Below are 18,098 nucleotides of genomic sequence, written 5' to 3'. Positions count from 1 at the left end.
GAGGGTAATACAAGAGCACAGTAGCTTGGAGATATAACAAACCAGCAGTCTACCCAGGGCTTTAAAAAGCTCTGTATTGGGCCCAATCCACCTGTGATTCAACACCGTTGAATATTGTATGTTGTGACAAAATAATTCCATCCATCCATCAATTTTCTGACCCGCTTAATCCCTCATGGGTTCGCGAGGGGTGCTGGTGCCTATCTCCAGCTGTCACTGGGCGAGAGGCGGGGTTCATCGTGGACAGGTCGCCAGTCTTTCGCAGAAAACAAGAACTAAAGACGTGACTTTAAATTTTACTCATACAGGTTCTGCTACACTGCAAAGTGGTAGATGGATGGGACGTCAAAAAGCCGAAGCACTGTGAAACTCTACCTGCAATAACAGGAACATCAGGTTTTTATTGTGGGTAACGAGAAATCCATCCTCCTTATCTGTAGGAAGGATCTTTAAGTCAAAAGTGCTCATCCTATGTTTTCTTTGTTGCCAATAGGTGGCCATGAACCTATTTAACGTATTCTTTTTAAAAAAAAAATTATCTAGGAAGCGATCGGTTATCTGACTACAGCAGGGCTCTCCCACTCCAGCCTTCAAGTGCTAATATATGCATCACTGCAGATTGTCAGGGCTTTTGTCTGGATCATATCAAGCTTTAGAAGAGCAGTTTTAGCTGTAATATCAAATATAGAACTGCCATAAACCAATAATGACCTAACCATTGCTCTATGGATCATAGAAGGTGTAGATCTCTCTGATCCCCAGTCACTGCATGACAATCACATTATTAACCTTTTCACATTTGTCAACACATTTTTTCCATGTTAATTTTCCCCCATACCTAAAATGTAAAAAGGTAAATAAATAAATAATGTTTACCTTCTCCAGTAAACAATCATACATGTTAAGGATTACTTCTGGCATTTCCCTTTTAAGCCCAACAATCATACACTTGTTTTTTGATGTTGAAATCTTAAATGCCCACTTATCAGCTCGCTGAACAAATCAACAAGTTCTGCCTGGTAATTGTTCATCGGTTTGATTCTGGTGTGCAGTTTGCAGAAGTTAAAGGTTGCAGTCACTGATGCGATGAGAATCCTCCTTAAAATACCCAGAAGGTGGAGTCAGATGAATGTAACTGCCGGCGTTTCCACTTTTAAAACCTTTTTGATGTTCAGTTTCATCAAACATGAGGATGGTTCTGAAAACAGTTTTATAATATAGCGCTCATAAATCACACTGTAAGTTGCTCCTGCTACCTATCCAGTTAGTGGATGAACTGGTTTAAGCGATCGTTTCATAATATTTAGGACGGTATTTTGTTCTATTTAGATATCTTGTACAGTATGCTTTTCATGATTAATTATAGTTTCATTGATATGTTAAGTTTGTATTGTGTAATTATGCCATGGCACCTGATCTGTAATAAACTCTGAATTTAAACTGAACTGAATTAAATGTGGACATGCTTCCTGTTTATAAAGAGCCTGACTCCTGTTTCAGAAAGGTGTCGACTCATCCGCTTTGGAAAAACACTAAATTTATGTTTCTTACTTACAAAATTTATTTTTTATCCCTGCTTTTAAATACTATATATTCCTACTAACAGTGTGGCGATTTTTTTTTTTTTTATCTTTTTTGAGGAGGCTGGCTGGTCAGGCGAATTAAAAATAGCAATGTATTTATAACCGCTTCTATCACACGGGGACTCAGAAATCTGGGAAGTCAAAGCTGTCCTGTGCTCTTGAAGCCCTCCCCACCATTGATACATACATACATGTATTTATATCAACGCTCCACACCCTCTACGCAGCGGGGCGGAGCCTAGACCTTCGCTCTCACGTGATTGGCTGGCGCAGCGGAGCTACAGAGACGCGCCCGGAAAGACACGCGCTCTCTCGCGGTTGCCATACAGCTCCATGTGTGTCGCAGGGCAGAGGAGACTTCCACATTAACCCGCGCGCTACGTCCGTGTCCACTCTACCGGAAGGCAGAGGCTGAACGGTTGCATTTTAACGCTGGAGGGGGACCGACGCTGTCATGGCGACATCGAGCTCCTGTGTTGTGGTGAGTTCCCTCTAGTGAAATAGGAGACGGTCGGTGGTCGGGGAGGGGGGGCCGCTGGAGTAACACGCTGTACGGGCACACTCTGGAGTCCTCCGTGTAGTGGGCACCACGGGGTTTAATTTAACCGTCGCTCCTCGGCGCGGGGCCTGCGGCTGGAGACAGGCGCGCGCTTTCCACGTTAAGTGACGCAAGAGTCGGTTCTGCGCGAGCTCACACTGAACAGAACAGAACGTGCGGGTTCTGCTGCGCCCGTCGGCGGCTCTGATTGTGCACAGAGTGCAGAGAGCTGTAGGCTTCAGCAAGGGGGCGTGCTTCAGGCTGCACGTCAGAGCGGCTCGTCCACTGACATGTCCCGGGATTAGTTACCGACATCCTGGGGTCATCGGTGGGCAGCAAAGAGACGCGAACAGTTGTTTCTGGCCTAAATGCATCTTAACTTGAATGGTTTTAATTCTCTCTATGCTTTTTCCTGGACACCTCACAGGGCAGCGCAACAGAGAGCCAACTCTGCACGCATGCATCGATCGCTTAAAGCTACATATGCAAAAACCGACCTCCAGAGATCAGGGTCGGCTTGTTTGATCACCTTTGATTAGTGATCTGGGGGTAAAAAAATAGAAAAAAAAGTCTATTTCTTCACGCTTACTCATTAAATGGATCAAAACGGTGCACAAATGGTTTTCTGATTCTAAATGCATAGACTGGCAGCGTGAGCCATGTTGCATTTGTTTTTTTGTGTGTGGATATTTTTGGGAGAAAAATCCATGGACGTTAATGGTTTAATGCATAAATTGAGAGGATTCTTTAATTCCTTCATTTTCTGTTGCATTAAAAGCAATAACTTGTGTAAGAAAAAAAACAACAGCAACATGCAACACGTTTTCTCTATGTGTCATATAGACCTGAGGAATGTTTTACAGGCAGATCAGACTTAAAGGAAAATAGAGCCTTGTATCGACCAGGAAGAGCTTAAAACCCATTTGTTTTCACTGGCCTTTCATTCTATACTTAATTGTGATCGCTTACATGTATGTAGTTTAATTTCCTCTTTTTTCTTTTCATTGCTTGTGAACTAATCTTTATTGCTTTTACCATCGTACGCTTTGCATTTGACTGCGTTTTTTAAATGCACGCTCTATATTAGGGCTGTGCATAAAAATCGATACAAAGATTAATATCGATATTTTTAAAAACGATTTAATATAGATATTCTGGCTTTCAATATCGATATACCTCCCAGTCCCTAGGGGGCGTTATTACAGGGCGCCATTACTGTTCACAGCGAGGAAGTGCAAGTGAGATGAATTTGCGGCATGGCAGACAGGATCTTAGAAACTCCTTCGTCCCTAAAATCAGACGTTTGGGCACATTTTCGGTTTCTGTGATACGTTAAATGCATTGAACCAAATTAACTTTGTTTTCCTGTTAATTTATCTGTGTTCAATAAATTGAACATAGATATTTGGCTGGTTTTGTTGATTGAATGACTTTGAGCATTAATTTGAAAGTAATAAATATCGATATCCGAGTCAAATTAAATCAAACTGACTGTATCGAGAATCGTATTGTATCGTGAGCTATGTATCAACAATCGTATCGAATCGGCTCATCCTGGATGATACCCAGCACTACTCTATATCGACTCTAAACTGTGATATAAACAGACCCTTCGGGTGTCAGTCTTATTATTTGTAGCAGGAGTGGGTGAAAATGGTTAACGTAATATAAAACTTTAAAAAACACGTCCACACCGATATGGCAGTGTGTTGGGAACAGAAGGAGGCCACATCACTTGACGGGAATGGAAACGATCCTCCCACAAAGTGAAAAGCTGATGCGGCAGGCTCTTCCAAATTGCTTGTAAGCAGCCATGGCGACGGCGGGGCATGATCTTTATGAGATGACGGATGCTTTCGCCGGGTATCTCCTCCCAGATCCTGTCCAGGGCATCACTGAGCTACTGGACGGCCCGAGGTGACACCTGGATGAACCAAAACATGACGTCCAGAGATGTTCTGTTGGATTTAGGTCAGGAGGGCATGGAGGCCAGCCAATGGTGTCGATTCCTTCCCAAGAGTACGTAGGCAGCTGGAGAGCTGCCTAGCTCTGTGCAGCAACAGGTTGGGGAGGGGCAGATCTCTGTTATTCAATGCCTCCTTTACGTAGCTGGAGAAAACCCGTCTCTCTGGCATCTTATGCAATTTCAGCCGCTTTCAAACCGGAACATATGAAGTCCCTGTGGTCCTACTAGGCCGGGCCGTTAACGGGCCCTGGCCTAGTGTGCAATGGCTGCTTTTTCATATTTTTCTTTTGTTTTGTTAGCAAACTGATCCATCTTATTTAACATGCATGAGCATGATCCTACTAAAAATTAAGGTGCTTTGATGGTCCAGGGCTTGGTTTCGCCCCGGCTCTCTATTAAAGATAAACCGTGGTGCTGATCTGAAGCGCTCAAAGAAAGGTCTTTCTCTTCGTGGTTTTATTTTGACTGCTGCGACCTAGAGAGCACAAAGTCCTCCTGTGCGGGACGACAGCGTTTTGTAACAGCAGATTTCACGGGCCACCATGAACCCCGTCCTGGAAAAGGCAAACAGAGAGCCAGTCCTCTGTTTTCCAAGAAATGCTCGGCACAGCTCTGGCTCCGGTCGGCCGTGGGAGGCGAGCAGAAACGCTGGTCAAACAGCAAGTTAGCTCAAAATATTTAAACACAGTAGCTTTTCTCGGTCCCCCCCCCACCAGAATGAAAACGGCCGGCGTGTTCCTGTGACCTCAGACTGGTGCTGCGCCTTCCGCCGCGCAGAGGCTCGTCTACGCCTGCGGGAAAAAACTCAGATCATGGGACCATCAGGACATCTGCTCGTTATCAGTCATTCGTATTTGTGGCTGATTGGGTTTAACCCAAACATATTGGGCAGTCTTTGGAGTTGGGCAGTATACGGGGACGGGGGTTTGAGCTCCTGCTAATATTCTGTAATGATCCCCGCTGCGTCTTTGCAGAGCTGTGGCACAGGGTTCCCACACACTCGTCTCCCTCCGTCACATGATTCCCGTTCTTCTGTCTGGGTTCTGGCCACGTGCCGTTTGACACAAACAGGAAATGCAGTTTTTTTCCAAAATCTGGCTCAAAAAGATTGAGCGTTATGCAGAAATGCAGAGATTGTGGCAGGAACGGTTTGAATTCGGCCTCAGGCAGCATGTTTTCTGAGAGGAAACCCTTGGCGGTGACGGCGGAGGGACAGAAGTCTGAAGTTTTACAGCACTCCTTTCCTGGGAAGCCTAGAGCAGTCACTGCCCCTGACCTGGACCCAGGTCCTGGTTACTGGTTGATCAGTGAAAAACAGGCCGCGTCTTTAGTTTAGTGATAGGCGGCCGGAGCTGTAAAACAACCTTTATTGGCCTCTGCTGATAGACGATCTTTGTCGGTTAACAAACCCTGAGAGTTTTTTTTTTTTTTTTTTTTTTAAACCATTTCTTATCATTTTTGTTGTTGTTTTCAGATTAGCGATGAGGAGAAGGGCTATGACCTGGATCTTTTCTGTATACCGAAGCACTATGCTGGTGACTTGGAGAGGGTCTACATTCCTCACGGACTCATCTTGGACAGGTGGGTCACCGTATTCCTCCCAGGTCAAGACAAGTTTGTGAAAGTGTGGCGGAGTATAGGTCAGCAAAAGGTGGCTCTTCTTTTTTTTTTTTTTATGGCAGGATTAGATCATGAATCCCTTTATGCACAGAGCGAGTACACAGAGCACCCTCAGATCCAGCTCTGAGATAGTTTGTTGTTTCCACAGCCTGATAACCTCCTCGTTACTTAATTGAACCATTTGATTCAATTTCGCTTTGGCTCTTCCACTAGTTTACTGTGACTTTCTATGAAAGATTTCAGTATGGAGAGTCTTAGGATCCGATTGTTCGACTTTTTTCCCCTGAGACGCTGCATTAAAGAGACCAGTCTACAAGCTACATGTTATTTCAGCAGCATTTGGTTTCCTTTTTCGCAACATCAAAGCGTTTCTACACATTTATGGTGTTGCTTAATGCAGCTCCAACTGCACCTTTATGATCTGTTCTGAGCTAAATCAGTAAATGTAAACTTTAATATTCAGTGCATTGAAAATGTTTACATACCCCCAAAACTGTTCATGATGTGTTTTGATGGAATCTTTTTTTCCCCCCAATACAACTAAAAAATGCTGTGTATTTGTATTTAGTCCCGTTTTACTCTGAATTACTTCATAAATTGAAACTACATCCATCTTCTCTGTGAAGATGGCCTCAGAGATTTGTTACAGAACATTAGAGAACAAGTAGCACCTTGAAGACCGAGGAACACAGCCAAGGAACTCAGAGAGGAAGTTCTGGAGAGGTTTGATGCAAAGTTAGGTTCTCAAACAAAATCCCTGAGCATCTGAAAATGGAAAGAGTTTAACACAACCGTAAAGCTACAAAGACATGACCATGTACGTGAATCAGGAGGTTAGGCAATGAGAGCATTTATAAGAAGCAGCCCAGAGGCCCGTGGTAACTCTGGAGGAGCTGCAGAGGTCCACAGCTCAGGTGGAGGAATCTCTCTGCGGGGCGAGTATTCATTTTGCATTCAACAGATCTATCCTTTAAAGAAAAGTGGCCATACAATCCATTTATTGGGAAAATACCAATGTATTATTCCTATTGTGAATCATGACAGCAGCCAGAGCTACACTCTGGTGCATCGATATGAAAATTTGGGCCAATAGCCAACCATAATATTGCTGTTACGGCCGACAACTGATCTTTCCCTACCCTTCAACACGCCGTCTTAGCTTTCCTCGTTTCAACAAAGCTAAGACCGCTTTGCTTGTTGAGACGAGCAGAAAATAAGCGGGACTTTTGGCTGACCGTAGCAGCAAACAGAGCGGGTTATCGACGCTGTTTCTGACTCCCTGCTCTGTTACCTCAGGACAGAGAGGCTGGCGAGGGAGATCATGAAGGAAATGGGGGGGCACCACATCGTGGCCCTTTGCGTGCTCAAGGGCGGCTACAAGTTTTTCGCAGACCTGCTGGACTACATCAAAGCCCTGAACAGGAACAGTGACCGCTCCATCCCGATGACGGTGGACTTCATTCGCCTGAAGAGCTACTGTGTAACGTATCGTTCTCTCTGTTTTCAGCTCTGCTCTATCTCTACCTGACACAGCTGCTCCAAACAACAATACGGAGTATAGATTAGGCTTTTACAAAGAATTAATGTGTGGCTGCTACATGGAAGGCTAACCTGATTCGAAATAACTACAATTTCTTTTATTAAAACACAGAACAACAACAAATAGGACGTGCAGTAAAGGAAATGGACACGGTAAAGCTAAAGGATTGCAAACAGTGCAGGATGTGTTTTAGCATTTTCTGCAGCTTATCTGTGGCCTGGTCAAGGTCTCCTGCTCTTTCCCAGGAGGCTTTATAATAAATAAGAAACTGTTGTACTAAATGACGAAAACTCACAATTAAAATCATCCGTTTTCTTTTCATCTTCTTATTTGGTCCTTTGCTAAAAAGATTATGAAGAAAGAACCCGTCATCCAACATGGACCCAAAGAGACTTGTATCTATTTAGCATTTAAAGTAACCCTGGTCATTTAGCATTTACAGTCGCTGTGTCACAAAGTAATCCAGGTAACGACTTAAATGTAAACCGTTAACATTTAATATCTAGATTTTTAGAAATTTAACTTTTTCTCTTCAACAGGAATTCGTATTGTTCCAGAATTTTATATAATTTTAGTAAATCATTAAAATATGAATCCATGGGACAATGTTAATATTTTTTCATTATTAATGTATCATTGTGTTGTGTTTTTCCTTCTGTTTCTATATTATGCACACATGGGTTGTCTTTACTTTGTGCCCTGTTTACAAACGGATGCAAAAGCTACTGGCAAAGTAAAACGGTTCCAACTGAAAATCGGCTGATTTAAAGCTGTAACGGAGAATTTTTGGCCTGTTTTCAAAGAAGTGCTTTAACAAGGGTACAAGGTCTACTGCAAAAAAAAGTTACAGCACTGTCATCCCGTGATGCTTTCTTTCATACTTGTACTCATTTAACCTTATGCCTTTAAACTGTCCTGATGTTTATCAGCCTTTTAAAAAGGATCAGAAGTCTGCGTTCTGGAGGAGCAATGAGCTCAATGGGATTAGTAAACTCTGTTGAATGACTTTCTGCATCCCATAAATGCCCATCATTCTCTGTGTTTTGTAGGGCTAGATAATTAATCACAATTGCAATATAATCACATTAAAAAAAACGCAATTTGCAAATTGCAGAGGTCTGATATTCTTGGCTCTGTAACAATTAATGAAATAATTAACGACCTTTAAGTGTCTGTAATAAGTTTAATGGGGGGTTGCATCCACATGAAAGGGAAGAGAGTTACTGCAATGATACTAATTTTAGTATTCGTTTTTAGAGTTTATATTATCAATACTTTTTTTTTCACCAGAAACTTTTAGGAATCTCACCATAGCATTAAGTACCGGTCAAACTGTGTAATACAGACTAGTTTGTTGGTTGCAATTTGTGTTAAACAAGTGAACGCTGGAGATAGGCACCAGCAACCCAATGTATGGATGGATAGATGGAAGGATCGATGTCCAACTCAACGAGCTATTCTCTTGAATATTAATTTTCTGATTAATAAAAACAGTTAAATTTTATGTTTTAAATAGTCCTTGTTTACCAGCAGCCTTATCTACAGGCCATTTTCACTGCTTGTGATTAATGCAGAGAAAAGTCAGAATTAAAACGTAATTGCAATTATGGTTGAAATGTATTGCAATTTAGATTTTTGACTAAATCATACAGTCCTACTGTTTTTGTTTCATGTTCCACAACATTTTTAAACAAGAATTGTTACAGAGGAAAGTGTCCAACATGCATGATAAAGGGTGAAATAGTTTTTATCTGAACAAGTGTCCCTTTGGATGAGATTACCAATGTTGTGATTTTAGTGGCTCTTTAGAGGCTAGCCCATTGTTGAGCTAATTTTTTTCACCTGGAGACGTTCACAACATATGCTGCCTTTATGTCCAGGTGACATACAGGAGTCATTTAGCTGTGAAGTAAAGTTAGCATCTGTCAGTTTGTGATTTAGCACCGTTTTCTCTTTTTCCATTTCTTGACTGTGTTTCCTGCAACTCTGTTAGCTGACTCGTCCTCTCATCTTTCCAGAACGACCAGTCGACTGGTGAAATCAAAGTGATCGGTGGAGACGATCTGTCAACCCTGACAGGAAAGGTCAGTGTGGGAAAGAGCATCATCAGCGTTTAGTCAGGAATCAGGATTATTGCACTTGCTTTTTTCCCCACTCTGTCACGCTCCAGAGAACAACTTCATCCTGAGTGAGGGACGCCCCCAAACACATTCCTCAGATCTACCAAGAACACTTTTGTATTTGCTGACATTTTTTTTGTAAAAGACATGACAAGAAGCACATAATTGTGTCGCGGAAAGAAAACTTCACAGTTTTCACTTTTCTTTTGTACCGATGAACGTCTGCCTTGCATTTGTATTCAGTCCCACCTAGACCCCTAATTAAATGTGCTTATGTGAAAGACTAGCTTTACAAACTTTGATTTTGTGTGTAAGAGTAGCTAATTCTAGTAGGAATGTTCACTGATTGCAAAATCTGGTGAAATAGGGGCATCTATATTTGAAATTACAGTTTGGTTTGACACTTTCACACCGTCTGTCTAATCAAATAACAACTTCTGGTCATGTGTTTAACTTTGCTGTCATTTTTATTCTAATCTAAATGCGGCCATCAGAGCACTGACGATAAGTTGATAACTTGATGGTCCTGTTGTGTAGGTGAACAACCAGTTTTTATCATCGCACTTAAACTTGTTAATCCACTATGCAAATTGATTATAAGGATGACTTTTTTTTTCAACAAAGAACAACCCATCCAGAAGATCTTCTTAATTTCTTTTTTTATATACCATATTTTCGGACAGTAAGGCACAACGGATTATAAGGCGCATTTTTGCCAAGTTTGTAATATCACTCTGCCTATCCATGTACACAGCTCTCTATACGTCTCTGTTGGCAGGACAGAGTAGTTGGACTACATTGCCCTGTTTCTAACATAAGGCCAAAATAAACGTAACTTTTATGTTAAATTAACTTACTAGGTTTATTGTTACTAGCGCGTACTCTGGGCGCGGACCTCCATGGAGGGAACTACATCCAAGTACCGTATTTTCCGGATTATAAGTCGCTCCGGAGTACAAGTCGCACCAGCCATAAAATGCATAATAAAGAAGGAAAAAAACATATATGTCACACTGGAGTATAAGTCGCATTTTTGGGGAAAATGTATTTGATAATATACAACATCAAGAACAGACATGTCATCTTGAAAGGCAATTTTAAATAAAAATAGAACGGAGGCAACAACAGGCTGAATAATTGTGCAGTTAGCTTACGCTACATGACACAACTGAGAACGTGCTTGGTATGTTAACATAACATATTAAAAGCTATTCAGATAACTATAGCATAAATAACATGCGAAGAAGTTAACCAAAGCACCCGTGTCACTCTAAATAACTAAAATCCAGTGAAATCTTCACCCTCTGTGCCACTTTCAAATAACTCCGTTAACTCCGGAGGTCGAAGATGCGGCACTTCCTCTTCTACGTTGCTTACGTCTGATTCAACACAGGCCTAGAGCGCCCTCTTGTGGTTTGGTGTGAAAATAACAGGTGTAATGATATACCGGTAAAAATGTATAATAATTTCACACATAAGTCGCTCCAGAGTATAAATCGCACCCCCGGCCAAACTATGAAAAAAAACTGCGACTTATAGGGTAGTTCATTGTTATTGTTTTGAGGCGGGTTTTTCGCGCATGCGCGCCGGACTGGTAGGCAAAAGACGAACACAATGGCGGACGCAAACAGAGAAACTGACGAGTTCTCCAGGTATTTTTCTTCTTTAGATAACGTACTACAAGATCGTTTTAAGAGTAAGTTAATGGTTGATGGTATCAGATTGCCAGATCCACACAGCAAAAGCCTGAAGGGACGGAGCGAGTCTGTGAAATGCTGACCAAGCGCTCCGTACCATGGCATATACAGCTGCTTTATAAACACGCAGGCCAGTACAGACAGAGAGCACGAAAGCCATGAAACCACTGGACGGCTACAATTATTTTAAATCGGGAAAAAGGCTCCAGCAACGCCCGCGACGCCATGAGGGATTAATCGGTCAGAAAATGGATGGATGGATGGATGTTGTTCACACATGTTTGTGCAACAGCACAAAGCGGCGTCGGACACAGGCCGCGTCTCAGCAGAGGCCCGGTAGGTTAAAAAAAAAAAAAATTTCACTACGGATTATTTAGGTGTTTTTGTCTTGTTAAAATGGGTGGCGGTGTCGGCAACATTGCAGCGTAAACACAGCGGCTGCTGCGTAAACACTACACGGGCCGGCGCCGCCGGCTACACGGGCCGGGCCGGGGCGGCTAGCTGCTGCTAGCCGCCCCGGCCCGGCCCGTGTAGCCGGCGGCGCCGGCCCGTGTAGTGTTTACGCAGCAGCCGCTGGCTGCTTCCGCAGCCAGTGAACTGGCAGAGCAGCCGCTGCCTGCTCCGCCGCTGCTGCTTGGCTGCTGCTGCTACCGCTTCTCCGGCCCGTGTAGCGATCTGTGTACCCTCCGCTGCTATTTAAGTAGAACAATGACTAGAGCAGAATTAAGTTGTATTTACCGGAGATGAAGTGTAGACTGCAAATTCTGTCGTAGTACGATGCCCCCCCAGTCCATTGGGAGTGTCTGCCTGCGCTCTTTTCATTGAAAATATCCATTTCTTTCTTCGTCCTTCCTCCTTTGGAAAACGACAGAAACGTACATCCAACGATTTGGAATGCCTCTGTGTGCAACCGGGAGCAAAACAAGTCGTAGGCATTGCTTAGATTCCATAAATAAACGAAGTAAAAGTACGCTCTAAATCACCCGTTTTGTCATGTAGTAGACGAGAACAGTACTGTTTTCTGCCTACCAGCGGGACCCGGATGTAGCGCTGACGTCACGCGGGACGTCACACGTGAACTACCCTATAGTCCGGAAAATACGGTATGTGGGGGCCTCTACATGAATGCACTTCTAGTTTAGACATTACAGTCAGGCAGTCTTGTAGACAGCTCAGTGGTCTGATAAGGTAGTGACCCAGTGTACCGTAATGCTCCTAATATCCACTGAGCGGAGCAGCTTCTTTGCTCACCAGTCATACTTACACATTTTAACAGATTTTTGAGTGCATTGTACCACATAAAATCAGTCAGTAAGCACAATGATAACCATATATAAGGTGCACCATACATTTTTGACAAAACTTAAGGATTTTAGGTGTGCCTTATAGTATATAATCTGTAGTTTTAATATTTTTCCCAGCTGGATCTTGTATGTTTACGCACATTTCCACTGATTCCACTGTTACTAAATAGCATCGCATTGCCACAACCGATTGGTATGGACTTGAATTGTGTTTAAATATTAATTTACTCTTCTTCTCTTTTGCACAGAACGTCCTAATTGTGGAGGTATTGTCTTACTTATCCTCTCATTCTATAATAAACTAAAGTGTCTGTTCTATCCCGCTTTGAAAAGTTCCTGCCATGCTTTGTTTCCAGGATATCATTGACACAGGAAAGACGATGAAGACGTTACTGCAGCTACTCAAGCAGTACAATCCCAAAATGGTTAAAGTAGCAAGGTATCTGAACAGCTTCCTTTTCATACCAACACTTGTAAATTGTGCAGCAGTTGAGTTTGATTTATGTTTTTGCTTTTAGTTTGTTGGTGAAGAGAACGCCGAGGAGCGTTGGCTACAGGCCAGACTGTGAGTCTCTGACTTTTTAGCTGACTTTGGTATTTTGCTGTTTTTCTTCATGTAGCTGGTGAGGTTTGACACAATTAGGATTGCAGTATTAATTTTAATAATATTAATTCCCATTGTTTTTTTTTTTTGTCTTTGATATTTAATTATTTGTAGAACATTTTGGGGAAAAGATCAGGTTAACCGGCAAGTCGGCCCTTTTCTGCTGCCGTGCCTCAGTAATATGGGAACAGATTGCGGTCTCATCATGTTGTCTTTTGGTGGTTAGGCAACTGATGTAGATTCCTGCCAGCAAAGCCGAGTAAATGAGCTTTACTGATTGTGCTGATAAAACTCCATATCACCTTAGACCCAGTTTTTGCGATAACAGGCCACATGGTTGTTTTGCTCCTAGAGAAATGTTCCACAGTTTCCTAGAGAAATGTTCCACAGTTTCCTTTCTTCAAATTTAGAAATGTACATAAAAAATAAATGACTGTGACATGAAGAATCTGGGAAAGCCAAGGCGATGATGTCATGGTTTACAAGCTTGAGACAGGTTTTTTCCTAACATTTGAGTTGCATGAAAGCAACCTGCTGCTGCCGGATGTACGTAAAGGCAACGCCACAAACATGCTGATGTAGAAAAATAAAAGAAATCAGCCACAGCGTGAAGAGTTGTGGTCTTCACAAGTCTGGGTCACTTTTTGGGTAAATGTACCTTGTTGATATATTTAAATAATTATAGGCAAGTATGATAATGTCAGATCGTTGTGAAAGCAGAAGGGTTCTGTTCCCCAGAAGAAAAAAAAATATTGTTGCAAAAACTGCAAACCAACCCCAGACTAAAAGCAGAAGACCGGTTGAAGATGATGGCTGAAGTTGGTAAGAGATTGTCGTTATCTATAGAAAAATGAGTGCTGTACTGAAGCGACACTGACTGAAAGGCCACTCAGAGAACAAGAAGCCATTAAAACACTCTTTACCATAAAGCCATTGTTGTAGATTCTTGAGATATCAGCTTGAAAGTTAAAGCCTGGCAACGAACAGGTTGTCCAAATGTACTTTGGCCCTAATCCTACCATCAAACTAGTTAAAATGGTTTATGGTAGTAAATAGTCTAAAAGGCAATACCACCAAAGGCTAAAGAGATGCGAATTAAAAAAAAACCTCATAATTCTGACTATTTTGGTTTGGGCTTTAGTACCAGAATAGAAAACAAGGTTTGTACATAAAGGAGAAAATATTCTGTCCCATTATTCTTTTGGTTCCCGTCCTCACAAAGTGACACAGATTTGTCCTGATTTATTATTCACATAAATGTCTCTGAGGTCAAGGTTCTGAGTGTGAGCTGCCTGTGAAAGTATGTTTGAGTTTGGGAAGTTTTGTTGAATTAACACTTTTAAGTCCTAGCTCTGGTTTTTTGGTTGATAGTGTTCTTGTTAAGTTGTACATCACAAACTCTTAATAATGTGTTAAGTATTATGCTGTCCACAGTCAGGGAAATACATTTTCTCCTCTTTGTTCTTTTTTTGGTTTCAGTTGTAGGATTTGAAGTCCCCGACAAATTTGTGGTAGGATATGCGTTGGACTACAACGAGTACTTCAGAGACCTGAACGTGAGTGTTTGTAGAGAAAAGGAAATCTGGATCACGTCACCCTCCTAAAATAATGGCCCACGTATTTATTTTGTTACCAAAAATGTTCTTTTTGTCTAAATCAACTTTATAACTTATTACCATATTATTTTGTGCGATTCTGACAAACCTAAAAAAATGACTTAGGCCATTGTTTTAGGAAGGTGACCATTAAATAAATGAGTAAAGTGGTTATAATATGCATGTATTTACATGAAGGAAAACCTTTTACTTGTGTAATTTCTGATAAAAATAGAAAAACATAACTTTGACATGCTACTTGATTAACTTCCCATTCTTCTGTTTCAGCATATCTGCGTCATTAGTGAAACAGGGAAGGAGAAGTACAAGGCATGAGAAGCACTGCGGTACACTTTTTAATGTGTAGTTGGTTTTTCTCTCTCTCCCCCCCCCCCCTCCTCCTTTGCAATTCATTTTATATTTGATAACCTCATATTGTGTGAGAATAAAATGCTGAGCCTGCTCAGGGTCCCTGAGGACGCCCGGAGGCGGTGGTCCCAGACGCCCCTCTGTTTCCATCACCGCGCACGTGCACAAGAAAACTGCTGATTGCCTTAGTCAGAAATGAACCCACCATCGATTAGTACGACGCTTTCATGTTCCACATTGATGTTTTCATGTTCTTTTTTTTTTTTTATTGAATAATTTATTTAGAGAATTGCTGCTACCATAAAGTAAAGGTTAATAATTGATGTGCTACCAAAAGATTCTCAACCTGTTGTTTTAAAAGAAACATTGCTTTATATTGTAATTGAGCTTTTACCTGGAACTGCTCTGTCTGCGCTCTCTCCCAGAGGATGTAACATTTATTTTGGTGTCTTGTTTTGGACATAACCCAAACCCCTCTTTTGTACTGGCATATGTGGGCAGACTTTCTTTGAAATTTCTGTAAAATCACCTAAATGTTTGCTTGCCGCTAAAGATGAAAGATCCCTCTGTCGGAGTGTAATCTTGTCCTCCACATTCTTCCAGTATCTATTTTTTTAATGTAATAGATGGGGAGCTCTGACATGCTGGGGGCCAAGTTTGCAGATGAAACATGTTGAATTGCTTCCTGAACAGGACTTGAGATTGTTCACACATGAAACGCCGTTACATCTGTGACGTACCCATCGCTCGTCGTTCGCCTTCGCTGCAAGCCCCAACTTTTCAGCACCGACTATTAAATGTTCTCACCCCTCTTGTGACTCAGGCACTTTTGTACAAAGGTTCGTCACACACAGCAGCAAACGCTCAGGGGTGTGAAGGTTATTTCTTTCTTTCAACGGATGGCTCCTGTTAGCCTAAAAATTAAACAAGAAAAAAACCTGATAACGGCTGTAGTTACAGTTCCTTTAATGATTATGCCAAGAGATGGCGTCTCAGTGATTGGAATTTGCTCAGTCCTACCTGCAGCATAGAGTAACAGAGATGACCCTCCCCCACTAGTTGCTGCTCACTGCCAACTTTAATAGCTGACTTATTCTACAAGTGATTGTTTTCCACTGACTCGCTTGCATCATTTAAAAAAAAAAAAAAAAAACCTCTAGGACAACCCTGTGCATCCTCTTCACAGGAAAGTAAAAGTGCTTTCCACTACAGGAACCTTTTCCAGGGAAGAAATGTACCCTGCATGTGAGGCCCTGGCAAAGACGTGGCATCTTCTCATTTACCAGGAACCTTTAGGTGAAGCGTAAGGTATCTGGATCTGGTTGAATTATTGTAGTTCGGTTTAAACTGGTCTACAGCTCCCATCTTTTAACAGTTGAACTATTTATATCTATCTGTGTGGAACGGGGGAGTAATTCCTTAATTCAAAAGAATAGTTTGGGGTTTAAACAATTTTCTGAGGCAAAAACCACATTTTTAACAGGCAAGGGGAGTGCTGAAGATGCAATGGTGTTTATGATCCTTTGGAATCTCAAGCATTTATGAAATATAGAAATGGTAAACCCTTTCCTGCCTTGTAATTCAGCTTCCCAGTGCAAACACTGTGAAGTGATCCCAGGCTTACAGTTAAAACGACGAGCTTCATTCACAACCTGGGGCGTCTCTCATTTTGAAGTCTGTGTCAGCAGAATCTCTTAAAATGTGTTTGACTCACACATTCCTCTTCAGTTTTTAGTGACTATATATTAGTCTTAACCTTTAGTTGCCATGGCAGAATAACTGGTTAATAGTTTTCAGCTGCTGAAAATCAAAGCTTTTAAACTCCATGATTGAAACATCTTCTTTGCCGTAGTCGGCTGCTGAGGGAGAATTTAAAGACTGGATTGACGATGGGAGGTTCTGGGATTAAAAACAGGTTCCAGCCCTCGTAGTCAAAACGTGCCTTTATACAGCGACAGCATATGCTCGGTAAGAGGCGTCACTGGATCCGCTGCCCACAGCCATCCCCGTCAAAAAAGGCTTTTTGACAACCAAAGGGCAACAATTTATTGCCCTTTGGGGTAAGTACTTCTGATTATGATTGAATTTAGCAGTTAATGGAGTTTCCCCAAAGATCCCAAACAGCAGCAGACGGGGTAAAGACATGACTGCAGTGGTGTAATCTGAACTCCATTTTTGTGGCTTTTAGAAAGAAAAAAAAAACAGTAACAATAAAGCTAGGTTGGAATATAATTTAAAAAAGGATTTCTGTCGTATTCATCAAGACTTCATATGATAATTCAGTAAATGTATGCCCAGCACCTGACAGCGTCACAAACTCAGTTGCCTGGCTGCAACCAACACCCCATCACGTTGCAACCCCAGGAGATCTCATCTGTCATCTGCTCCGTCAGAGCAACTTACATGTTCTGTTGCTCTGTGCTAATAATAAGACATTTTATGTTGCCCTGTAGAAGTATTCATACTTCTCAATGTTTTTACATCTTTTAGAAGAAATTCTGTGTTTTACAAAGAATTTATGCCAGATCAACACCAAGTAAAGTAGAATACGTAGTGGAAGAAAAAGGATTTGTATTTTTAAATCAAGTAGAAATCTGGAAAAATGCCCTGAGTGTAATTCAATCTCAGCGTACACTCAGCTGTTCTGTGACGGCCTCAGAGGTTTGTTAGAGAACAATCATGAAGACCAAGGAGCACAGCAGGTCAGGGAGAAAGCTGTGGAGATGTTTACACCGGGAACCCACAGAGCTCTGTTTAATCATCATCTGGAAATAGGGAAAAAAAAATATGTCTGGGCTTTAAACCAAGAAACCGCTGTACACATATTTTGATGGGAAACTCCGGAGGAGCTACAGAGATCTGCGGCTCAGCTGGAAGAATCTCTTTACAGGGCAACCAGTAGTTGTGCGTTCATCCAATCTGGCCTTTATGATGAGCAAACAGAAGAAAAACTTTTTTATTGTTTTTAAGAATCTATGAGAGCTTTGTAGTTTTGGCACAAACCATGCAGGGAGCACAGCAAAGGTGGAAGAAGGTGCTCTTGCAATTTTTCCAACTTCCTGGCCCTGTTGTAAAACAATGTGTGGCAGAAAGTGGTGTTATTAAAGGAGTCGCTGGCGAGTGTGAATGCTTAAAATTGTCTTGGGGGTTTCCTGGATGTTA

General features: G+C 41.8%; 1 protein-coding gene across 1 annotated transcript; it reads left to right on the top strand.

Moving 5' to 3' along the window:
• The first annotated feature begins 1,855 nt into the window (after positions 1–1,855).
• hprt1 (hypoxanthine phosphoribosyltransferase 1) lies at positions 1,856–15,751 on the top strand. Its single transcript, XM_012866851.3, has 9 exons — positions 1,856–2,064; positions 5,562–5,668; positions 7,004–7,187; positions 9,266–9,331; positions 12,617–12,634; positions 12,725–12,807; positions 12,887–12,933; positions 14,452–14,528; positions 14,856–15,751. The coding sequence occupies exons 1-9, from the start codon at positions 2,038–2,040 to the stop codon at positions 14,901–14,903; spliced, it is 657 nt and encodes a 218-aa protein (XP_012722305.1). The 5' UTR covers positions 1,856–2,037; the 3' UTR covers positions 14,904–15,751.
• Positions 15,752–18,098: the final 2,347 nt, after the last annotated feature.

This window comes from Fundulus heteroclitus, chromosome 23 (genome assembly GCF_011125445.2).
Source record: "Fundulus heteroclitus isolate FHET01 chromosome 23, MU-UCD_Fhet_4.1, whole genome shotgun sequence".
In the NCBI taxonomy this organism is placed as follows: Eukaryota; Metazoa; Chordata; class Actinopteri; order Cyprinodontiformes; family Fundulidae; genus Fundulus; species Fundulus heteroclitus.
Note: the sequence above shows the minus strand (reverse complement) of the source record. Positions and strands in the feature narration are given on the sequence as shown.

Coding starts and splice junctions, on each gene's coding strand:
- hprt1 (XM_012866851.3), top strand. CDS start 2,038: ATGGCGACATCGAGCTCCTGTGTTGTG. Junction 2,065..5,561: donor CATCGAGCTCCTGTGTTGTG/GTGAGTTCCCTC, acceptor TGTTGTTTTCAG/ATTAGCGATGAGGAGAAGGG. Junction 7,188..9,265: donor TTCGCCTGAAGAGCTACTGT/GTAACGTATCGT, acceptor TCATCTTTCCAG/AACGACCAGTCGACTGGTGA.